The following is a 26,425-nucleotide window of genomic DNA, read 5'->3' on the forward strand; positions in this document are numbered from 1 at the left end:
AAGAGCTTTTGTCGGAAGAAATGCGTAAATATGACCGATTGGCGGGTTGTAGAAGCGGGTTGGATTCACGGAGGGAGATTGCCGCATACGGCGGTTTGCTGGTCGAGAGGCGCACAAAGTTATGGAGGAAAATACGGGACAAATGTGTCCAGGATGAAAAGCAGCAGTGGCGATGCACGGGGCAATAAAGTCTATGATAAATAAATAAACAAATAAATAAATGGTCGTGACTCTCTAGGTCAAAACACGTCACCCCGCCTGTTGTTCTGGCGGTGAATTGCTCTGCAACGCAAACGCAGAAGCATGCGTCGGCCTTTAATGCCTGTATTCTCTTTTCTCAGCTTATAAAAACGTAGTTGTGGGTTCTTCATCCTGTTTGTGCGTTCCACCACACAACAGCACATAATGGAAATTTTTTTTCCCTACTGTGTGGGCAAGACGTGGACCAGATCTTTGTAGGTGAAGCCTTGTACGGTGCTTATGGCTGTAATACACATCTGTGATTTCTACAATGGAAATGGTAAGTGCTATTTCAAAAATAGTCAAACAGGAACACAAGCAGGAGATTCGATCCAGATGAACAAATAATTTCCCTTTGCAGTCTGCTGATGGGATAGTATCTGATCTTAAGCATAGGGAAAGGCCACAGTTTGTGTAATGCAGTGGATGCAATAGCTACCTAGTAAGGCCATGAAGCAGATACAGATGGCAAACAGGGAGCTGAAACTCAGACCCACGTCCTCCCGATAGATGGCCAGTGGCGTCTCGCAGTGGCGTCCTCGGTAACCCTCGGGGCAGTGGCAGGTGAATTTGGAGGGTGACTGTGCCACACAGGTGCCCCGGTGACAAGGCCGAGTGGCACAGAGCGTGTAGACGCAGGACTTTCTGGTCCCGTTCACACGGATCATGTGGCCAGGAGGACATCTGCAAAGAAGAGTTAGACACGATCAACAGGGCGCGGAGGTCATGATCTCAACCCCATTGGCATTAACTTTATATGTTGGGTTTTGAAAACATTCACACGAATCTTCTTAGCAAATAATCCCAATTCATTATGTTCTGATAATATTTCCAATCCAGTGGGACTGGAATTATAAAACTACTACCATGAACCAACAAAAGCTTCTTTTCAAATAAACACTACAGGATTTGAGAGGAATTTTCATGTTTACAAATCATAAATACATTCCAATTCCAATAGCGACATGCGTATTAAGAAGGCTTAGATGTGCATGACACCAGACAGCGTTTGGTCAGCGTGTAATAATGCCTCAGTCGTTAGGGGCGTGTGTTACATATTTCATGGATCAAACTTTGTGAATTCTGTGAACACAAAAGGACATCTTGCATATGAATGAATGCTTCTTGTGCTTCTTTACTTCTCCTCCACAAATATACGTAAAGCAACAACCGATACAAGTGTGCTGCTAACATTAATCTGTATGCAATCTTGCATTAAAACAATACAATTCAAAGAAGTTTTGATGGCGCAAAACCGTTAGCGACATAGCTCATTTTGCTAGATTTAGCCTTATTTTACATCATGCAGCACTGGATATGGAACCCAAGGAGACCCAACATATGCGTACATGTTGATTATACTCCCACCTGGGAACATAACAGTCATGTTAGCTGCTCCAGCGTGGATGCAGGGGAGTCACACAAAGCGTATATATTTTATATATTAACAAGAAAACGATTTGTGTAATACACAGTATTTTGCAAATAAGGAGCCACACATGCAAATAATAAATGGAGAATGAAATATTATATTATATAATATAATCAAATAATGCTTTAGTAGATAACATGAATGTCTTGAATATGACGACTATTACTATTTCCCACACTGACACAGAAGTGGAATACTGTCAGTAAATGTCCTCAGCAGAAAATGAACTGGAGGAGAGGGAAATGCTGACTGCAACACTGCCGGTAACAAGGACCATTTTATGCAGGCAGGGCCACATTTACTGCCTCACTTCAGAGAGAACCACTATAATTAAAAGCTCGTTTGGGTGTAACAGCTCAAACAAACATTTTATGAACCCATTAATTCAGTATCTCTTTTAATGTCTATGGAGAAGGCTCGACGTTTTGATGACATCAGAGATGAATCCAAAGGGATTTGCTCACGCTCATAAATATTGACTCAACTTGATTTTAAAACAGCAACATTACAGTCAAAATGGTACCGTTCTATCTCATAGTTGTTCCACCTCCATCAGAAAACTAATCCAGATGAGAACTGAAGGGTTAACTCCCTGCATCGTGTGCCAAAGTCTGTCTCTTCTAAATTATCTTTATTTCCAAAGAACTTGCACCTTTTCAGAGGCTCTGGATGTTGGATGGAGGTGTAAGTATCTAGCTTTGACGTCCCGCCACACCCAGTCTCCTCAGGCCAAATTTGTATTCTGGATTGTTGTGGAGAACAGAAGGTATGCGATGTGTGCCGTATGGAAAAAGAGAAGGTGACTGAGTTCTTTCTTCAACGTGCCTTATTAAAGCAGCTTTAACACTTCGCACGGCAACAGGGGAATTACGGCACAATAATGTGATCACATGTCAAACCAACATCCATCTTGCAGGACTTGAAGTAACGGCAGCTAAAGGTGTGGGTTGTGTGTGAAGCAAGTGCTAAAACCACAACGGCGGGCGGAAAAAGAGATTAGCGTAGGTGCTGTGATGGCATCAGTTCTGTTCAGCCTCCCGACCGGCTGCAGTATACATGTGGTTGAACAATGGTTCTGCCAATCATCCGCCAAGTCCCTTTCTATTCCAAATAGTTTCTAATGACGTCTTTGGCGATGGTGCGCTGTAAAAAACAATATTTTTTGTTTGAATAAAAAACGGAATGTTTGCCTCTTTATTTGGGGTTTAATGGTTCCTTTAGACAGGACTCTGGCCTCATTTCATTATTGCCATTATACAAATACAAAGCCGCCTTCTTACTTTGCAGAATTTAACATTTCTATTTCTTCAGTTTCAGACATGGACTATGTATCTTGATCGAAAGGAAAAAAACAAAAATTGCCTGTTTGAAAAAATACTATTTTAAAAAGTCATTTGCTCAGCGTCTGCATTACGCCTGGTTGGAGTGTGTAGGTGTTGAATACAGGACAATCAGCCAACCAAAAAACACTGCTGTGCAGGAAAAGCATATATTTTGTGCAGATATCATATTTTTAAATATTCAAAAACGAAAATATTGATTTAATATGATTGGGGGGTGGCTTAAGGAGGGGCGACGCAAAAGCTTTGTAATTTCGTGGGGGTATTTTGCACACTTATCAAAAGTATGAAGGACAAATCACTGTTTATGTGCCTATTTGAGCCTCGGGGAGAGGAATTATCCCCACGATGTGTGTTAGTAATTGACCAGAGCTCCCCCAAGTAATCAGGTATCAAACACTTGGGCCTGGAAGACTCGCTGCTAACACTTACTACACGTCAATCATCATCATCAAGTGGTGAAAGGAGGGTGGGGGGCGGATGGAGATGTGCAAGGGGAATGTGAGTGCGTGTGTGTGGCCATCGTCAACTGCCTCAAAAACTGCTTTAAAACAAAGGCTTGGTAGATGGATGAAGCGAGTGAGGATCAGAGGAGTTGGCGTTTCTAGGATTCAAAGAAAGGGGGGGGCTTAGCCCCTAAGGGGAGTGGCGTGTTTGCGTGCGGCAATTTTTTTTTTTAAGGCCCATTTGGGGCTGCGGATATCCATTGTTTCAGACAGTTCATAGATTGGTTTAATCAGAAAGAGTGTGATTTTGCTTGAATTTTCTCTGCTTTTATTTTAAAGGATTGCAATGTACAGAGAAAAACACTATAGGACTAGATCCAGGAAAGCATTAGAGGCAGATAAAAATACACAATACACATAATACATTCAAATTATTTAAAAAAAAGAATCCAATGCACAGGAGATTTCAGACAATTGGGACAGAGGTGGTATGGAATCACAGGAAAATGATTATTTAGTGGGTGGAAGCATCAAAGAATGCCTTCTGTTTTTGAGGGTGGCAAATCGGTCTATCAGTGTGTTGTGACTCAGTCCCCCTAGAATGTCACTTTCAATTGACATGGCTGCAAGACTGTGAAGCCTTTTCTGCCCCATTGTCTTACGCAGCCAGGAGTGCAGCCGACGCAGTGCACTAAAGGACCTCTCACATGAGCAGCTGCTCACAGGCACTGTTAAGGCAACTTAAAAGGTTGCCTTCAGAGAAGGAAACATGTCAGAGTCTAGGAGGCTGTGCACAGCTAGCATATCTCGGGGTGGACATCCAGCCTCTGTTTTGCGGGCAAGGAAGTTTCTGGCCACCAGAACCTCCTCTTTTTTTCAGATCAATGCTGTAGTGCTTGGCAAGCTCATCCAAATGTGATTCACTTAAGAATTTCTGCGATTTAGGGCTGCATGCCTGGATGCCTTTTAGCAGGCCTGCATCTACACTAGAAAAGCGTTGTTCAAGCTCACTGACCATCCGGTCCACACAGTGGAAAAGCAACTCTGTTATCAAGGTGTGTGAGCTGATCAACTCTGTGCCTGAACCCAAGGTTGATTTCAACACAAAATCCTCCATTTTTCTCTGTTTACACCTCTTCTTAGCATCTGGTTGTGGGATACTGTGGGTGTGGCACAGGGCCTTGGTTCTCTCATACAGCTCTGTGGCAAATACATCTGTGCGTTTGCCCCTCAGTGTGTCACATACAGCTTGTTTGCTGATAAAAGCTTCTGCCAGGTCTAGTCTCTTTCTGAAGGAACTCGTGTAGTCCTTCAGTTACAGACAGAAGTGTCTGAAACATCAGAAGTGAATAGACCGTTGAGAACTTGTAGAGCTTCGCTCTGAGACCAACAGCTATGGGGGATCCAATGGCAGAGAGACACTCAAAAATGGCAGGTAACGTCTCAAGAATTGCATTGATCGATCGCAGCTGGCATGCCCAGCGAGTGTTTGAAAGTTGTACGAGCTCAACTGCTGTCAAGCCAAGCTTGGACTGAGCCTCTTGGAACTTGTGATGATTAACTAGGGAGGTGCTGAAAAAAGAATACACACACTCCAACAAGTTGAAAAGCTCCACAGCCTCTGAAACAGCCCTGCAAGTATGGCGCAACACCAGGTTTAGCTCATGAGCATAACAATGCACATATATAGCCTTCTAAAATGTACCTGCACACCTCCAGTGGACCCACTCATCAGGCTGCACCATCATACGTCTGTGCTACACACTTAAGCTCTGCAAGACCACTGTTCTGGATCTGCTGCTGCAGCTCGTTTGCAATGGACAGGGCATCAAACGACATGATCTCTGTAAGTGCTAGAAAACGTTCCTTCGCTGCCCCCTCTGACACGTACCCAACACAAACAGCCAGCTGCTCTGACCGTGCATCCCTTGGCTCATCTGCCATAATGGCATACATTTTGGACTTTGTCATCTCAGATACAATGCCACTGTTTACTTCTTGAGCACAACACTCAATCATCTCATTCTGAGATGTTGGTGCGATATAGGTAGCATTTGAGGGAGGGTTATATTTTTGAAGGAAAGGATCAAACTCCTTCAAAAGTGCCATGCAAGCAAGAAAGTTGCCTCTGTTTGTGCTGTCTTAGCCTTCATCACTGCCACGAAAAGGGAGTCCCTGTCGCCCTAACATGGATACAAATAAAACAATAAAAGTGTGAGATAAAATATGTCTCACGCGGCGTTAGTTGAGCAGGCAGTAATAACAAAGCAGCAGTTCCGGGTCAAGGTTGGTGCGGACGAAAAAAAGGAAAGGACACGCGCGCACCGTGTCGCGCTACCACCAGGTGACCGTTACCTTAACGGTGGGCATTTGTGCAATTAACACAGCTTTATTAATACTAGAGAGATATATCAATGCAAAGAATAGAGAGATGACGGTAGATATTTCTTGAATTTCGAATTTCGCTAGTTCACACTCTTGCTAACCGGGGACAGTTTCTAACAAAGTAGCAAGCTAGCTTAGTTTTAACATAGCCCACTACAATACTCGCTTTCATTTGCCTCATATCAAGTAAACCTAAAGCAGGTAACACTGGTTAACAACTACAGATAGCCATATTCTGTAACTTCTTGTACTTCTTGTACAATTTCACTCCGTGCATCATTTACTTTGAACTCCTTGGCTATAATACTGGCTGTCGTTGGCGAGAGACGGTACTGGTGCCCGGGGTTTGTATCGTAAAGTATGATGAAAGGCTATTGGATTATAATTTGAAGGCGGAGTAAACATACAAACCAGAACGCACGCACATATGTAGCATGTTATAAATAACTTGTCCGTGTGGGAAACAATAGTTTAATTATTATTATTATTATTATTATTTTTTAAGCCAATAATGCCAAATGATTTGGGGGGGCTGAAGAACATTTTAGGGGGGCTCCTGATCAGAGGAGTGGGAAAGATGACGGTATTAAAAGCAAGGCTGTATGGACTGAAGAGCCGCTGATTTCTCCCGTGGCAGAAAATAATTGCAATTAGTACTTAGTTGCCGCAGCTTTCATCGCAAAACATTACTCATTCCCGCTGAGAAAAAAATGACTTTCCACGTAACAATGTTTTGTTTGAGGATTTTCAGTCAGCATGTTGAGAGCTTTATAGCACAGAAACACCACTGGTGAACATTTTTAAATGATCTTCTACTTGATTAAGCTTACATTTTCTTCTCACATTTCGACGCAACATATAAATAATAAACACAATTGAACAATAACGGTTTAATATATATATATATATATATATATCCCACTCCCACATGTTTTTGCTCAGTGGGAGAATTGAGCTCTAGCTTGTCCTGGGTTTAAAATCTCACGTGGAGGTGCTCATTGTGCTTCATGATGGCGTTTCATTGGTTTCTGAGCATATGAGACACACTGGTTTAGTGCTGCAGTGGGATTCTGAATTAAATGCTCTACTTTCGCTGTCCACTTTTCTCTTTTTGCAGAGCGCCATTTCTTACTTATTTTTGTCACCCGTCCCTTTCGCACACTTTCTCAGTCGCGCTTGTCTTTTTCTGAAATCTCGCTATCTTTCTTTGTCTTCCTTCCGTCTTTTGCCAGTTAGTGACCTCTGCTTTAAGCTATGTTATCAGAAGACACTGCTAACATTCAATGCTATGGAGACGATACTCAAATGCTTCTGTTGATCAAGCCAGACGAGACAAGCCAGCTTGTCCACATCAGAACTTGGATGACCAGCAACCTTCTGACGTTAAACTCAGTCAGCTGTCTTGTCACATAGTTTCTGTGGATGGCATTGCTCTGGTGTTCAGCAACACCGTAAAGAATGGACTTTTGACCAGGATGTGTCCTTTAAACTCTCAGATAAAGCATATGCTACTATACTATAGTATCTGATAGTATGCATACTATAAGAACTATAAGAACATCCTGTAAGAACTGCCTTTTTTATCCACGCAATATGTTGAAGAACTAAGAAAAGGGATAGTATTACTCCTACTCAGCTTATTTAAGAGCTTAAAACATTCCTCTTTGATGCCGCTTATAGTTAGGCTGACTCGGGTTAGCCTGGACCAGCCCTGACAAACTGATGGGCTTAGACTGCTGGAGGACTTCCTATGACACCCTCAGCTCCTCTCATGTTACTATTGCTGTCATCATAAACCAATATTACCAAATGTTCTTGTTCTTTGTGGGTTTCGGTGGATGGTGGTCCTATCTGATGGTGATTGCAGTGGTCCTGCTGTACTACTCTCAATATTTGAATAATTTCTGCTTGATTGAATGAATAGTACATCTTTTACGCTGTTGATTCAGTACACAGGACATCCGTTGCATTCTGTCGATCCCGGGAGAAGCGTTCGCCAGAGGAGGGTTTCTTCCCCCGTTTTTCCCTTGCCGATGTGAGCGTTTTGGGACGGGGGATGTTGCATGACATCCTGTAAAGCCCTCTGAGGATAATTTATACAGAATAAAATGAATTGAAATTGAAAATGAACTGCACCTCCCTGGTGTACATCCAAGTTTGGAGCTTCTAAAGGGATATTGGTTAGCGATGCACAGACATTATTTGGTATTTATTTGGAGAACTCTGCTGGATGAATCCTAGCAGACTGTGTCATCTGTAGATGAGTGCAGACTCGAGGCCCTGCAGGTCTGAACGGTTCTACACAGTGTCCCTTCTCTGTCAGCGAGCCTGAGGAGATAGCGCCACGGTGCTGATCTGAGCCCACGACCAGGAAGATAAATGAATGGAGTTGCTCATTTGTTTTTCAAAGAGCATCAAAATCGAAAACAAAATGAACGCGGAATGCTTTTTGACCATCAACCAGTTTGGCACTTAGAGATTGCCTGGCGGTCGAATCCTATTTCCTCACTTCAGCTTGTGGTTTTTAATCAAGTGACTGAGCTGCGAGGGACAATGTAGACACATCGATGTAGGCTGCGCACGTACCTTCACATCCGCAGCTTCTCAACAAGGAAATCAACAACTTTCACGTTGGCTGCTTGCAGACTCGACGACGTCTGTCGCATAAAATCAGTCACTGCTGTTCCCCTCGTGACGGACAAAGGCTGTCTGACTCATTACTGCATACTTAGTGTTGCCCACCCCGGTATTCTGTGACCTATAGAATTCAACCAGTAATTAAGGGGTCTTAAAGATCGACACCATCCAATCAATGCCTAGTTCATATCGACAGTGTCTTTGAGCAAGACTTTATACCTCAAATTTCTTCCTGCGGCGCGTGAATGGGTATATATGATTAGTGTGAGTCCTGATTGGCATGTTAGTGCATGTCATCAGTGTGTGAATGGGTGAAGGAGGACATGAAGGGCGATAATGATTCTGCTGCATGGAAAGGGTTGTTCCATAAATGTATTGCAGTTACACACTCCTGTTATTGCTCCCTGGTCGGTCTGGGCTCTTTTTTCTGGCTGTTTATTACGTGACGCGGAAAATAATTGGCTGCCATGTGTTCCTTCTGAAAGCCCAGCGTCCTCATGCACACGTGAACAACCGCTTCTTGTTCCATGAAGCTCCTGTCAAAGAACTTGACATTTCACCGGCTTTAGAACAAAACAAGGCTCAGGGAAGATTTGTCTTCTGCAATTCTCCCTCCGCAAACACTCAGCTAGTTCAGAGCAGGTTGTATCAACACATCCAAGGTCAAAAGCAGAACAATGGCTTCGGAGGAAGAGTTAAATGCATGTGTCCTCATGCCTCTGAGTGTCTATGGGGAGCATCCTGCGGTCAGGATTGTGTGTCTGTGTACCTGCATTCGTGCACTCTCCACAAGTCAACACAGGTGAAGGGGGCGCTACACTGGTTCCTCTTGCAGGAGTCAGACGAGCACCCAGGGGAGAGGCCTTGAATGCTGACCTGGGAAACCCCATCACGCGTCTGGCTGTCCAGAGGCAAATAGCGGCCGTTGAGGCGTGCGTCCCTCATGCAACCTGCAGGGAAAAAAAAGTAAGAGAGTTCAGCGGAGGGTGAGCATCAAGAGACTTCTACCTCACTGGTGAGCAAATCAAGCATAGGTTCTTGATACTTCTTGATTAGCACAATGGACGTGTTCATTTACTTTGTAAAATAAATCCCATCCAAAGTCCAAAAATACTAAATAGTCAATTAATTCCAACAGTATAAGTGAAGAAAATGGAATAAGGATGTTTTTCACAAACCACTCAAATGTGTGACAGTGTGCTCTCAAATGTGTGTAGCTTTTGCTCTTATCCAAGAACAAATGCCAAATTCTTCTTTCAAAAAAAACTTTGCAGAATGCCAGAATCTTTGTGAAAGTAAATATTGTGGGTGAAAAGAATAAATTGCGAAGAAACGTTACAGTTTCTTGAAGTCTGGTGTTCCCTTCAGCATCTTAAAATGCTGTTTCTACGGTTTGAGGGGAATCTCTGAGGGCCAAGACGTGTATGCAAGTTGGATTTCGTATAATCTACTTTAATCTACTGGTGAACTGATGGATGTGTTGTTTACGCGTCACTGTTTTGCTGCTGTACGCCAGAGGAAACATATTTGAAAGGGTGGCTGCAAAATGGAGCACACCATTAAAAGAAAACATGGCAAATCTGAAAATCAATTCTTACTACTACTGCAGAAGAAGAAGAATCCCTTTTTATTGCCAAGGAGCGTATCAACTGCGCTATTTTTACTCCGGGTTATGGCTAACGTTATAGCTGCTAGCCAGCTGGATGACGGACCATGAGGCTCCGTCATTATTGCACATTCATGCAAAGAACTAGAGGAACTTTTGTTTACGACAACTGAAGTGTTTGTTTTTTGGGGGTTTGCAAAAATGTGACGTTGCCACTTATGTTATGCTTCCATGGCCGCCTGATCTCCAAAACCTGTTCGTAAAAATGTATACGCAAATCTTGAACATGCAAATTCGTAGTGATGCATACTAAATAAATACGGACTGCAACTGATGACGTCACCCTGTTCAAAGTGAACGGGGACCTGCGCCCTCTAAGAAGTCTAACGATGTAAAATAATTTATGATTGCATTTTAACGAGAAATCAATGTTAACTTGTAAGAATAGAATACTAACCCTAACCCCCTCAAAAAATCCAACATGGCGGAGAGACGTTCACTCAAGAATCCGAGATGGTCCGCCATGTTGTTCACTCAAGGGGCGTGGTTAACCACCGCCAGTTCCTATGTATTGTTACGAATTTGTATGTTCAAGATTTTCGTTTACAATTTTACGAACAGGTTTTGGAGATCACGTTGTCCATGGAAGGGGCCACTTGAGCATTGATACTCACTAAGCATTTTTACCCATTCAAGCCTGCGGGAGCAACCTGGGTTAAGTGTCCTGCCCAAGGCCAAAGGGACTTTGACTAGCGTGGACGGGATGGGACAGACAACCCTGTTCTACCACTGTGCACAAGACACAATAATCGTTGTTTTCATTCTGTATTCTGATTTTCTCTTGAGTTTGTGGGGAGTAAATTCAATTTTCTAAATTCATTTTATTTATGAGTGAGAAATAAGCCATCATTAACCTATAAGGCCACTTTAATGCAAGAAGAAAAGAATACTGTGATCAACTGTGACAGTGTGAGATTTAGCACACAATGAAGTCATGACTGAGAAACACAGCTATTCAGCTGATCATACACCAATAAAAACATAGTAACAAATATATTGCAGTCCTGTGAGTAGATCCTACACACGAGACCTCTATCATCTCAAACCACCTCTGTCAATATTTGAAAAGACACACAGACAACAGTGCTCGCTCACATACACAGGTTAACGTAGAATTTCCTCGCCGCCGTCTATCACGTCTGCTTCAAAAGACATGCTTTTAAAGTCCACTTAATAAACACGTGTATTGTCTTTCAGTGCCTGAGGCACAGCTGTCTAGCTTCAGAGAGCTGTCTCTCACTTTAAGCGCTTCCTCTCAGCATTTGGGACCTTTTTCTCTCTCCGTTATCATACAGGCGTTCTTTCTTCTATTTATCCCGTTCAGAACAGCGTATTATTCTTCAAATCTTTTTGACTGTGTCTGCCAACATGAGGGTTCATCCTGTCCGTGCCGTTTGCTCCTCTCTGCGGGACTCTCATAGGGTTTGGCCAACAAACTGTTAATCTGTCACTTCCACTGGTTTGTCACAAACAAAAATGAACTATAATTTAAGGAACGCCTGTTGCTCAGGGATAAGTGTGTGTTCTGTTTTAAGTCTGTGGTTTAATCCCTAGTTGCCAACTTATGTTCTTTACTTGCAATTCCAGGTTGTACTAATAACAGTTTTCGTAATGGAGTTAAACTAACATCCATACTACTGCTATGAACACACACTCACAGAACTCTCCATGCACCTTGCATCCCATCGTCTGGACAGTGAAGATGCATTTGGGTGATTTAGCTGAAAAACTGTCATATGAAACATTCATCCAGACTTAACGTGCTGTAGTTGTGCTCTGAGAGGAATGCGTGTGAATAGATAGAAGGTCTCATTTCTGGAGGCACTTTTCAGGATGAATTCTTCTTAAACCACCTCATGTGGCCCAGAATGACACAACAACTTTTTTTTACCTACCATTATATACACTCCACCACCCCCTCCAATCCTCCCCCATCACCCCAAGAAAGTATATAACACAGATGCCGCGATGATGTTTGTTCTTCAGTGTTACCTTTGCATTTGACCCTTGTATGAGGCGTCAGGGCTCCACTGAGAGGCGCACTAAAGGAGATCTGCAGCGCCATGTGTCACAACCTCTTTCCCATTCTCTGCACACAATGTTTACCTCTTAACAATTCAGCTCTGGAATTCATCCGGCTGGGATAGTGAAAGGGAGGCTCTCTTGTCCTCATTTTGAAAAATGAATAACAGTTGTTGTTGCTGTTGCTGTTCTGTGGCAAATCAGAAAAGAAAATCCTTGTAAAAACACGATGTTAGTGTACTTCTCTTTGCGTGATAATCTTTTATTTAATTTGACGTTGATTGACATGTTTTTTTTGACTACCTTATTGCCAGTATTTAGGATAGCATTTCTTTCTCAGCAGCCAAATTGAGTCAAGCTGCCCATTAGGAAGCAGGTGCTGCGTGGATTTTCATTTCATTATGTCACGAACCAGTGTGCTTCACTTGGCTTTCCTGTGTGTTTAACACATTCAATCATGTCAACTGGCTGTGACTCCTGATTTCAATCACTAGAAATCAGCCTTCCCAGGGCAGATGTTTGCGTTCTTCATACCCACTGGCCTCTCAAGCTCCGTCATCTTTGTTTCCTGGGCTGAGGTGCATTAGAATGTATGTTTTTACCCTCGTTCTGTCTTTCTTAAAGCTCTGCTGGAAACCTCTGGGGCGTATTCAGAAAAGGCTGGTGCGGCATTGCGGCTACTAAACCTTGACAAATATGACAAAAAAAAGGGTTTAATGCAGCCCCAACTGTGCTGCCGAGCAAACAGGGTCTCCGTCCTCCTGTCTCATTTGTTGTTGCTTTAATGCAATTGAGCTGCATTGCAAAAACAATCAATTCACAAAGATTAGAGCAGCATTAAATGATAATATTTTGTCTTGACAAACTGGGAAATCAAAATCCCATCAAGCTAGAATTGCTTGCAAAGATATTACTTAGATATTATCAGGGTTCCTACACATTTTCACCAATGAATTTCTATGACTTCAAACTCAATTTCCGTGTCCAAAAATGTTGTGAAATCTCACAAAAAGAAAAAGTGAGAATGTAGAATTTAAACAAACTAACAATGAGATTCCAAAGCACACGTGGTGTTTCCCCTACCAATCAATTAGGCCCCAAGAAAGTATGTTTCTTTAATGCTTACAATTATCCACTAGGGATGAGTATCCTTTGGGTTTTACCATTGCAAAAACGATACTTTTAAACATACCGGTGCCTAAACAGTGCCTCAGCCAATACTTTTTTTAACTTCAAATTATGGGCAATGTATGAACTGTTAACAGTTTACAGTACAAGTAAAGTGGATGATTCCTGAGCAACTTTTTTTTTCTGGCCACCGAACTTTTCAGTCCAGGTGCGTTCACACAACCACGGTGCGAATGTTGCTTATATTTTGAGCGTCTCTCTTTAAAACCGTATGAATTAATTCAAATGTATCTTAAATCAACCACATGAACATATAAATATAACAAGTTTACATGACTTTTCCAAAATTTTGGGGGACTTTTTTTCCATGACTTTTCAAGGCCTGGAAATGACCATTTTAAAATTCCATGACTTTCCAGGTTTTCTATGACCGTACAAACCCAGTATCATTCTATGTGAATTAAGTATTCTGCCTTAGAAATTCAGAGAAGATTGAAGTCTTTATTTTAGTCTGTGCAAAATATATTGTAAATGTAACAATTCTTTAATGTCTTTACACATTCTTGATCAATGCATCTGAAAACGTTTGGACAGCAATAGCTCTAACGAGACGGCGTCTTACAAAGTGGCAACACAGAGACCAGACGCGAGAGCAGAAGGGATCAGCATGCTCACGTCTGGTCATTCAGAATCGGGTCCCTGAAAGTCCCGATTGAACAGCACCTGGGTAATACGTTGCTGTTATTAGTATTGGACATAACTATCTTTTTTACTTATTGTTCATTTAACAAATTGCCCTTCAGCCCTAGCCTCTCCCAGCTGCACCCCATGTCGACGTACGAGTCATCTACGCTCACACAGGGAAGTGCTGCAAAGAGCTGAGAAAATTCAGCATGTCCAATTCACAGGGACCTTCAAACCTTTCGTTGCCGTTTTTACCACTTGCTATCCAGAAGGTCATTTCTGACACAAATGAAAGCACTTGCAGATGCGGTTGTGGGTGGTACGTGTGGCGCGTCACCTACCCTGGAAGCTCTTGTTGATTCCAGAGGGGAAGGTGTTCCCTAGCATCACCACAGTGGGGTCGATGATGATTTCCCGGCTTCGGCCCCGCGATCCCTTGACCTCCCGCTGTCCCCCGCCGCCGTCCAGTCGCAGCGTCATCTCATTGTCATGCCGGTCGAGGAACACCTCGTGCCAATCGCCGTTGTCGAGGCGATAGGTGGGTAGAGTCAAGTTGAAATCCCCGTCCCCGAGGTTGTAGAAAACGCAAAGGAGGCCCTGGAAGATCTTCAATGGGAAAATAGGACATTTAGTGTAGTCAAGTGGGCTGTACTTGGATAACGCTTTTCTGACCAATCAAAGCACTTTAACACGTCATGTCATCATTCACCCATTCACACCCATTGATACCCTGATGTCAGGAGAACCATACACAGTGCCACCTGCCCATCAGTCACTAACATTCACACACTGTAGTCAGAGCAAAGTTGTCTTTCCCAAGGACACATCGACATGCGGGTAAGCCGGGCCTCGAGCCGCCAACCCTCCGATTGGAGGACAACCGCGTTCCCCACTCACCCACAGGTTTGAAATTGAAAGGTAATTCTTTTGTGAACCACATTTCAGTCTTGTGGCTAGTGCTAATTGTCCATGGTCAAACAAACCTACCAAACATACCCGCAAGGGAAACACTGCAGTGCATACAGAAGATTAACTGATGGACAGTGGCACACACATGTGGTTTTTCCAAAGATTAACTATAAATTCTAAATGAATCAAAGTTGATTTGCGTTCCACCTTTCGTACGGGTTAGTGCAGTTCAAAGTGTTTCCCAGTGGATCGACCGACAAGCCGGAAACCAGACATAACGAGTCTAGACCTTGAAAACAACATAAAAAGAGGCTGCTCTGCTTTATTACAATTAGGTAAGCGAGTGGGTACGACGGTTGCTGAATTTCCAGCAGCTCTCAGATCAGGAGACACACTGTTCCAGTGACAAGGTGCACAGTAGTTAAAAGTCAACAAAACATTTAGTGCTGCACCCCAGAACAGCTGATCCGTGCCATGGGAACCTGCGGTTTATAGAACGTAAGCATATGAGACATGTATGCTGGTTTTGGACCAATGGGGACTTTAAAGACAAGTCAAACAGTTTAAAACCCGGTTTGTCAACTGACATTCTACCAATGCCTGCATCAAAACGGCTATTCTATCCTTCTGGTCCTGGTCAACGCTCTATCAGGCTGCATTGTAATTTTTCTATTCATTGGTCAAGCAGCTTATGGTTGAAGCATGCATTAGTCTCTCTGTCACTCAGCAAGAGGACCAATGCTCACCTTCAGGGCAATCACACAAAATGTGATGTAGCCAACTTTGTCTAAGCAGGCTGCTAATGATGTGTGATTACGTGCATGGCCGGTCGCTCCGACACGACTTGAACTATATGTGTGCACTGGAACAGAGGAGAACAAACATCATCTATGCACTATGCACAAAGGCATTACGGATATGTTTGAGCAGAAAGAAGCACGGCAAGATATCAAAATGTACTTTACGTCCACGCTCTGAGTGTAACATTGAGCTCCTTGGTTTTTTGGGGCAGTGGTGGAAGTCTCAGTGGCATGGATCTCAGCAAATCCAATCACAACTATCTATGCGGCAAGGTACCGCAGAGGGTGAATTGGGAAATAAATTGAAGCGACGTGAGTCCAAGCCTCCGGTTTAAAGCTAATGGGGATCAGCACAAAGAGATTTGACTTGGTTTGCAAAACACCGGATCAATAAGCCAATTTTGCCAGCTGGCCAGTAAACCAGATCAACGTCAGGGAAGTGAGCAAACACAGGGAACATGTAAAAGGCGCACAGTATGCTGACATTTATACACTCCACGATGATGTAATGTCAAGTAAACCTCCTTATAGAACAACTAGAAAGGCTTTTCATCAGCTAATCAACCAACATAATACGGGGATTTATCTCTTCCAAGTTTATTGGTTGAGCAGTTACAACCCGCTTTGCCGTAATAAAATCACGAGGCACTTGGGGAACCGCTAGTTGTCGTTTGTGCCGTTGCCACTGGCCCAGAATTTTAAATGAGGCCCTGCTCTAGTTAAACTGACATATTAACTTGCAATTTGTTGATTTGTGTAAACATGCCCTGCTGCCGGTGCTGTCGAGACACACGCACACAAACACGTATACACAAACCCACACACACCCACACACACACACAGCGCACAGCTCTGGGAGGGCGTCGTAATGAGGAGAGGTATTGTGGAAGGCATTGATGAGGGGAAAGAAAGTGAGAGAGAACTCATGGGTGCAACGTCAGAACCAGCTGTTCCCCTCCTCCCAGCTTGAGATGTGGCCCGTCTGTGGCGTTAATAATGTCAGTAATGTTCATTTGAAAACAAATACAGCAGTGTGTGTGTCTGTGTGTGTGTGTGACAGAGACAATAAGCCTGTTTTAAGAGCGATAGTGTAGCGGGTGGATCGTCCTTATTTCAAACCTTCAAAGTGTCCCACTGAGCATATTTCTTCTCTGCCACATGAAGGGGATGGAGACAGAGGAAGTAGTAGGAAGTGTGCGGCTCTCTGACATTATAAAGACGAACCAAGTTTGTAACCATCACTGTCCCTCTCTTGAAGTGACCCTGCCTTTGTCTCTCCCATCACTCCCTGCTGCATCAAGCCAGTTCTCCCCCCCCCCCATCTCCCATCCAGATCTCTTCTTCCCCCTCAAAGCAGCTGGGCTAGTGCTGACGCCCCGTGGCTCTGTGATGAAGTATTAATTACATTTAGAATCCGCTGGGGCGGCGCTTTTTAACCAGACGCACTCACAGCCACCTGATTTTACCCCCAATTAAGGCTGAGCGGAGCAGAGCAATTTGGCTCCGCTCCGCTCCCTGGGCGCCGACTGGTTCAAGGGTGTGTGACTTTGCAGGAGTCGGAATGTGTGATGGTGTGCGACTGCATTTTTTGAGCAAAGAGTCTCACTGCGGGGACGTCCCCAATCCCCGGGACGGCAGACTTGTGGACATCTGCCGATGATGTGTTTATCTACCCGCCTCTTATGATTAAATAATGCTGTGCAGATACAGATTACGTGCGTTTCTCCTTCACCTTTAATAAGCTTGGGAAATGAAACTTTAGGGACAAGTTATTGATTTGCTCATAAAAGAAATATATAACGTACGCTGGTGGGAAAATTACTTCACTATAAATTCTCATCAGCCCAGAGGCAGATTAATATAATTCATGCCAAATACTCCAGTTTTATGTCAATTTGAAGCATGATTTTCCAATATTTCCCTGGTAAGAACTATGCAATGTGTTGACTAATAAAAAGGGAAATCAAGGCAATATTATTTCAATTGAATAATTTACAACCCAGGTACATATTTATTTCCTTTTCAACAGTGAACTTTATTCTAGAACTTGTGTGAATTGCATGCTTGCCTGCGTTCATGTTTTTTGGATGTCTAGTTGACCTGCTGTGCACTATTTTCTTCTCCAAAGGAACCCCGTCTCTCGCCCAAAGACAGCTGGGATTGACTCCAGCCCCCCCGCGACCCCGTCTGACGGATAAGCGGCTTGAAGATGGATGGACGGTATCTGTTTGTCATTCCCCAGTCAAGGTAATCTGCCTTGTAAAAATAAATGAGCCAAACTGTGTGAAGCAGTAAAATAGCAAAGTGACTTCTAGCCCAGAGTGATTTTAATGACTTATTTGAATCGATGCATTTCACTAGTTGTAGCCGCGGCTTGCTACTGTGGTTTTGAAGACACAAGCCACCAAACTGTTGATAATGGACGCTGTGCAGAAACCTTTGGTAGTTATTACATTTCACTGGAAGACATCCTTTGATTGTTATCCCTCTTATTCGTTGCTTGATTTTGATTTTATGTTTAAAAGCTTGTTGATAAATGTGTCCTACCAGATGATGCCGTAAGCTGCTTTACTGCACATTCCCCAGAGGCATTGTGGTCCATGTTCACTGGGTTTGATGCATGGGTGTCTAGAAAGTACAGGATACTTGAAGCAAAAAAATATTTCAAAAAGCACAAAAAAAACACGTGACAGTTGTCCAGCTTCTATGTAAAATCTGCTTCAGAGCCCGGCTCCCTGTCTGGGGGCCTGGTGCTATGTCTGCAACGTCTTCCTGGAATGCCCTTAATGGGTTTATCAACAAAACTTGCAGGGTAAAACAGGAGCTAACAAATTGAGTTTTTCTGGTACACATGTGGAGCACATGTGTGCACAAAAAGCCGTAATCCTCTGACACATGCATAAAAATTCAGCTGAAGGCAACGGCACACATATGCTGGCGCAGTGACAAAGGAGTGATCCCCCACTGGCTTCCCTCCCACACTGACAGTCACCACAAACGCAGTGTGGTTCTCTGCAGTGGGGAAAAAACTGAAATTCATCAGATCAAACAGATGTTTTTAAACTATTCTTCAATTATAAGAAGAATAGAATGCCCACAAAAGTGAAATAATGAAGAGGGAAGAGAGGCTATTTAAAGACGCGTGAAGGATGATATGTCAGACTTGTCAAAGCAGTGCACCAACAACACACCATTAAACACCACTTACTCTATTGCACAGGACCACCCGTTGCCTCTCTTACTGTGGGCACCAAGAATAGAAAAGACAACTGCAGTTTAAATAATGACAACATCATGAGGCTAAATGGGGAAAATAAGTTACTATGGTGCTACGTTATTTCCTCTAAATTGTTAACGCTGCTCTTGGAGTTCACATCAGTCAGGGACAAATCAATTGGAAAAAGTTTGTGAGAGAGGCCAGCGCTGAGGATGCTACTGCACCAGTGGATGTGTTAAGTTAAAGGTAAAACCAACCACCCACAGCATGTTTAAGGAAGGATCCGAGCCACCTCCTCGCCTTGAACTGGGGGGATGAAAGAATTTGCAGTAGTTTAGTTGTGTTGACTTCTAGTGCCTCGTTTGTAGACCTCTGCGTGGAATCCACACACCTTGCTTAAACCTGTTATGGCTCAATTTCATTTAAAAATCAATCCAGGTGGCGATGTGGGCGGGTGGATCGGGCTCATGCTACGCCCTCTGCACGCCCACATTCAGCCAGAGATGGTCAATGGAAAGCTGCTCATGAAGCGTTGTGCATAGAAAGCCTGCTGATCACTTTACGGGGGAAAACGGCAACTTGCGAGCGGAAAGGCAAATGAAAGATGTCCTTGTGGCCGAGGTGGTCCCTGAACACTTGTTCCCTTCTAATTCTTCCATTCCCGTTGTCCTGTAGCAGAGCCAGTGCATCCATCATGCACAGTTAAGCCCCATTGTCAGCCCAGTATAGATGTGTTTACAGCAATCAGGCTGATTGCTTCACAACTTGCCACAATGCCCTCGGCAATCAGTGATACACCCCAGGCTGGGAAAATGACTGGAAGATGGAAGTTTCATAGGTGACACATGCATACAAATTGTTTATCTATCTATTTTAGATTTTGGAAAACTGGGCCGGCTTTGTGATCAAGACTCATATTTAGTGGTTGAAATGAATGAAATACAGCAGCTACTTTTTCCTGTTTATTCATTCATTGTTTCCTTAAGAATGTTGAACTGAGTCAGTAGTGACATTACTGTTCTTGTTATTTCAGTTCTATCATACCCCACGGCCGCGGACCGCTACTGGTCCGTACGCCATTTGGTACCACAGAAAGAATTATTATTGTTTTTTTTATCATTTCACTTTTGTCTGAAAAATGTTTGATTTTTAAAATTAACTGGATCCTCTCCTAATTCCGTGCGTTCTTCCCTCTTGACGTCTCCCAAGCGTTTTTGTCAACTAACTGCCAGCTACTCACTGCGCCAGCGGACAGGGAGGCTACACCCACCCCCCCGTTATTTTGTTGTGTTTATCTGCCACACCTCCAAGACCAGTGCGCCAAATACTGTCTAACATGAAAACGGTCCGTGAGGCAAAAAAGGTTGAGGACCCCTGATGTAAGGGTCTCCGTGGAGGTTTAATGACGTCGGCAAACCCCAGAACATCCAAACGTTTCCCCTTTAATGTTTCACTCACACTCAAGAAGAGTGTGAGAAGGAATCGAAGGCAGCGGACGTTAATAAGTGGACTTATCCGTTACATTTAGCTGTCAATGCAACGAGGTGCAGGTAATCGCTCCATAAATCCATAAATCTTGCGATTTATGGATTCAAAGATTCAAAGCAAACTAAACAACCGAGTAGCCTTTTGTTGCTGTAAAGAGCAACAGAACAGCCGCATATAGGAGAATCTTTCGGATAAATCCAATCTAGCGAGAAGCTTGGGGAGAGTACCGGCGGAATGCAAAAATGCTGCAAATCAGTAATCCAAGGGGAGGAAGAAAGAAATGCAATAGCTTTAACTAACCATGTTGTTGGAATGCAAGTCACACGGAAAGAGCAGAAACAAAGTGCTCCTCACATTGGGAGTCTGTGGGCAGCCAAGAGTAACGCATACTAATTCCTCGCTCACATTAAACGCAAACACAACTATTACAGTGAAAATCATAATCCTTGAAGGCATTATGGTTCGATTTCTGCCAAGGAACATTGCAGGGGTTCACGGGGGGGGGGGGAGGGGGGGGTGCTATTTCAGAGGATTACACACATTTCCACCATACTGTGTGCACCCACTCGCACCGTCTATGGTGGGTGAATGAACCCACTCCCCATGTGGCTCGGGGCTGAGGCATCAGTGTGGCTTTTAAGAAGAAATGGGTGGAAGGGAAGGAGAGACAGATGGATGACAGGTGGGGATCAGAGGAGAGCTTTCACTGTAACAGCAGCAGATAATTGATAATCATGCAGACAGCGGTGATCAATACGTATATCATATTCAGCGTGAGGGTGAGAGGACTAGGGAGTTATTGTGCAATGGCAGAGAGCCAGTCAGGGCACCACAGCATGTAGGAAGGGGGGTAGGGTTGGTTACCGGTGTCACATCCAACTAGAGAAGATATCCATTGGCACAACTCAGCTTCTCAGAAATAACAATGCTTCAAAGTTACGGAGGCAACCTGTTGGCATTGTTATCTTCTGTGTATGACTGAAAGTGGCTTCTACAAACATGCCCGTTTCATACTAATCCCACGCAGTTTCAGGCCCAAACCGAGCCGTGTTGGAAGCAGCATGTGTTTCTTTGGTGTATATCGCATATGGCTGTAAAGCTAAGAGAAGCCATTTAATTTTAATGAGACCACTGATTGAACCGTGATCACTGGATGGAGGCCGGGGACACTCAGACGATATACACCTATGAACATAAGGCTCTCCTTACTATATTTACACTAATGGTGCAGTTCAACCATCAAAGGACAAAATAGTTTCATCCCAAATCATTACAATTTCTTTGTCGTTGTCACGTATTTTTGAGGGATTTGGGCTTTTGTTGTTGTTGATTGGTCAAAAATTGTAAAGTTTTGCACAAAAAAAACTGTCAAGCCAAGAGTGAATGGTTGGATTGTGACATCACTTTAAACTGGAAGCATATTCATGGTACACTTAAGTAGATTATTGACTATAAAATATAAGACCATAAAATACAAATGACGTAATTAAAGGAGCAGATTTGGTACACAATCATTGGCTTTGTTTCCACAAGTGTCACAAGAACGTCAGCATAGGAAGCCGCATCATGGTGACTACGGCTGATACATTCATTAATGTGAATTCACCACAAGATTTCATCCTTCCAAAGTTCAATCAGCTCATATGAATATAGATAAATGTGTAAGACACTGAGACACTGAGCTAAAGGACATTACACACGCACTCGCAGAACAGGCAGACATTGTAAATAGAATAAAAGAAACTTGCCCCCTCATTAAAGCTGACAGATTAGCATGTGTAAACCAGTTTACATCCGAAATGTTCAACAACAGTTTCCACCACAAGACACAGGAGAGGGAAAACTAACGCGAGCTACACTCCTTCTTTGACTGACGGGAAATTCACAAAAGCCTTACGCGACTTTAGCAGCGGACCAATCTGCAGAAATGAGACAAAAGGGAACATTGTGACTCTAAAAGCACCTGCAAAGAGTGACGTGTACCCGTAACTGAGTTGCAAAGCAATTAAAGTGCTATTTGCACATTAAGCATTTTTTGTGAATTGTGTCCATGAAATGAGATTCATTGCAAAAACAGTCACTATCACAAAATTCTTGCTACGAGCCACACGCTGTCACAGTGATTAAAGCGTGTTTACTGAATAACCGCTTTCAGATCAGCACTGAATGATCCTTTTCCCTTTGTCCTGTGATCAAATCATCTTCTTTTAGGATCTGAAGGTGCATTCGACAGACTGGGATATCAAAACCCCAAGTATCATTTCTGCATGGCATCTTTCAATTTTCTGTTTTTCTCTCTAATGGTTTTCCCGCCGGCTGTGTTCTTGACAGCTAGGAAACCTTTGTACGTTGCCAAATGGACGATGCACGCAGCCGCCCTTGAGACGGGGCAGATAGCGGATTTAAGTAATGCGCAATTCATGGTGCTACGGGCGGCCAAGATCTATTATTTGTGAGTACTGTGAGTGTGCACTGCTAACCATACCAAGCTGTTGGAAGAGACTTAGCACTTGCTGGCTGACTGAAGTAGAGGGAGAGCGAATAGAGTTGAAAATCAGGTGAAGACGAAGAAAAAATAAATGTGTCTATATAAGATACGGTATCTACAGTAACATGGCAATGGCAGACATAACAGGTTGACAACAATCTTTTCCATCTTTTTGATCTCAGAAATGCGTATTTGAGATAAAGTCCTTTACACAGTTATACGACTGATGCACTGTAATGAATTAAATCATTCATTCTTTAGGTACCGCAATAATGTTCCCGGGTGAATCGGACCTGTTGAATAAAAATCATGCAAAAGTTGTCAGAAACCAAAAAATCCTGATATAGTTTGTACCTCAACAGCCGCACTAACAATTCAAACAGTATTTAGTGGAATGGAGTCTGTCACACCTCAATAGATCACCGTTCAATTAGGAAAACTCTCTTTTCATGAAAAATAAATGTTACAACTTTTTTTAGGTACACTGTAAAAGCCTAAATATAAATAGCATAAGTCTACCATTAAGACTCCTTCATAATGACCCGCTCACTCAAAATCCAGCCGAATGAGGCATAATCTTCACGATCCTCAGAAACGTCCTCCTCTGTACCACTACTGTGATGGAGGAGGAGCTCCAGAGCCTCCGGGGCTGTCATCCCTTTCTCTCTGCTGCTCATGTTGTTCTATTGAAAGCTGCGTATCTCAGTATCAGAGCTCCAGTCAAAGTCCAATTAGTATCTGCATTTCTTGCACAGGTGTGGTAGTGAGAAAGAGAGTGTGTGCGCGTGTGATGACCACGTGCATGGGATTAAGTGTGTGTGAGTAAATTGGGGTCAAACGTGGTGGGAGGGAGTAAGAAAAACTTTGTCTCACATTCTCTAAGAAATAAATGGTGTAAACTTGACTCTCCTGTCTTTTCCCTTCACTTTCACTGCCGGGTCAAATTGACCCAAACATCGTCTGTGTAATATAAACCTGCAAATAAATGTTGTTTTTTTCTAACATGGTTTACACTCATTTAAGCAAGCAGAAGAAGTTTTACAAGGAACATTTAAGGGGACCTGTTTACGACCTGGCTGCACGATACGTCAAATGACATGAATGGAACGCTGCCTATTAAGTGCAATTCATGAATAGAAAATGACTGCTGCTACTTAGGAAAGGAAAAGGAAACTCACACAGGAAACTCACAGGCAACCCCAAAGTATGCCAATACCCCCTTCTGCACACACACACACACACACACACACACACACACACACACACACACATTGCTGTGTGCCTTACCTCTAGTCGTATGTATTCACTCAGCTCCTTGGAGCTTAGATTCAGGATGGTGCTGCTGTGTTTGCGGGTCCGAACCAGGACCTGAACCCAGGTCCTTCGGGCCGACAGCGGGGATGCCAGCTGGTAGTGCACGTGGCTGTGGCCATCAAATGTATACTCTGGGGCCTCTGGCAGCACACACACACAAACACAAAAATAGCGATATTATTGTTGTAAAAACACAACTAGAGGTAGAGGTTTCAGTGCAGGGGGAGGTGACGTCGCTTATCTGAAATAGTCCCCGCACGCCTGTGAGCTGGTGGCAGGACACAACATGCCAGTTGCACACGATCTTTACGTGGTCTAGCTCGGGTTATACTTAATACTGAGGGACATGTCTCCCCAAGTGGATTTTTGACTAAACCTCATCGCACGTGAAGCCTGGATTTCCTCCTGTCTCTGGCTTCCACCTCCCCTCCCTCTTTGTCTCCCTTCAGTGTGACAGCGACAAAGCTGAGCAGCTCGTGAGATCCCGCTTGGAGGCAATGTCAGCTCGCACATTTTCGTTCTGTCCTCGGCAAACACTCTCGCTGCAGTTTATCGAGGCCACGGAGCGGCTTGTGTGGGATTTGGGTTTTGTGTGGGATGTGGCAAATAAAATCCTATTAACACTATCAATTTTACACTAATAATCGTTCCTTTATTAAATAGATAGAGGTTCTGCTGTTGATTAACATCCTGGTGCAAAAATACAGCTAAGCTGTTTTCTTCTGCTGCATAGATTAGTTGTAGACCCTGTTTGTTTCAGATTTGAACTTGCATCTTTTGATGACGTTTACCCATCGATGGGTGTAGCTGCAGTACGACTAAATGTGATCTCTTTTGAAAGCAGCAGAATTCTTTCTCATAAACGTTTTAAGCACTAGGCAGTGTCGTGGCACCCAACCTTTCAGTAAACCTGTTTTTACTCTCAGCAGGGGGCATCCCGGCTGGGAGGTTGGTTGTCGGGGGGATAGGGAGGGTTCGCAGAACATTGAGGGACGCTGGAAGCGATCTTTTTGGAAGGAGGGCCTTGGGGTGCCCTTTCATAATGTCATCATTTGACTTGCTTTTACTGTCGTCCTGTGAAGCTTCTTTTCCTCCCATCTGGCTACCGAGCTCCTCTGAACTGTAGCTGCGTGATGCTGCGTGCCCTTCTGGAAAGCGTCTTCAAGCTGCACTTGATTGGTAGTTGCAAAGTTGACATTTGCATGTGGGAGCCACATGATGGTAAGCTCTTAGTTCGTTCACTAACTCCGATGTTCTAAATTTCCTGGGGAGGAACCTGCTTACTCAGCCCCCCCCCCCCCCCCGTACTCCCTCCACCCCCTCTCGATCCTTGTCTAAACCTACATTGTTAAAGGAGCTTTCTGATTGGCTGCCGTTTGTAACCATTAACAAAAGCTAATTCAATTAAAATAAATATTCTCAACTGTTGCATTTGTTTAACAGTATAATTTATATTCACAGGGCTTCTTTGCTGTCTGGGGAACTCATGATAATCATATTCCAAATGTCGAGTTTAATCAAATCTGTTATTTGCCATTCAATCACATACTTTTCTTTAAGGATAACAGAAAAATAATTACCATTAATAATGAGTTGAGACACTCAGATCACATTCTAATTGATGAGGGGCGTTTAGGGACCCAGCAAATGGTCAGAGGAGCGCGAGTCCACTGGATCACTTTCTATTATCTCACAGGTACATAAAATAACACACCCACTAGCTGGGACCCCGTATTGTTTTAGGCATGGCTGTTTTCCAGCTGAATGGCAGCTAAGTGAGGTGGAACATTACAGTGAGTACCTTTGAGTATTTAAATATTAGCACAGCACAAGCCAGGTTTTTTTTGGTAACAAATCAATATTTCATGGGAACTGCAGAAAAGTAATTTAATACCACGGGTGGATACACTTCAGCCAACGCGTCCCCTGCCTCGATCTGGCTACGGCGTGTGTTCAAAACAACCCAAAGAGGCTCAGGCCCTAACAAGCAAAAGGTACACTCAAGATGGGTGGGTGCTGCAGGCACGTGGAGATCAAACCAACACAGGACGGCCTCTGCAAGGTAAACGTGACCTTGTCCAAAAAATGTCTTCCTCGCGGTTGTTATTGTGTATTATTTGAGCACTTAATCCCTATGATAGAACACATATGAACATCAGAAATGGTGCAGCGGCTCTTGAGACAATCACTGGGGGGGGCGCTGTGCGTATGAGAGCGTCTCTCTTTTAA

The 26,425-nt window shown here is 43.5% G+C and overlaps 1 protein-coding gene across 1 annotated transcript in view; it reads right to left on the minus strand.

The window, feature by feature from the left end:
* Window positions 1-26,425, minus strand: part of LOC120807643 (neural-cadherin) — a 285,961-nt gene that overhangs the window by 15,305 nt on the left and 244,231 nt on the right. The window contains exons 32-35 of the mRNA XM_040159884.2: window positions 24,170-24,336; window positions 14,322-14,586; window positions 9,250-9,430; window positions 680-924 (exon numbers count right to left, since the gene is read on the minus strand). Coding sequence (XP_040015818.2) covers window positions 680-924; window positions 9,250-9,430; window positions 14,322-14,586; window positions 24,170-24,336 — 858 coding nt within the window. The remainder of the gene's footprint in view (window positions 1-679; window positions 925-9,249; window positions 9,431-14,321; window positions 14,587-24,169; window positions 24,337-26,425) is intronic.

Source organism: Gasterosteus aculeatus, chromosome 12, assembly GCF_964276395.1.
Source record: "Gasterosteus aculeatus chromosome 12, fGasAcu3.hap1.1, whole genome shotgun sequence".
Classification (NCBI taxonomy): Eukaryota; Metazoa; Chordata; class Actinopteri; order Perciformes; family Gasterosteidae; genus Gasterosteus; species Gasterosteus aculeatus.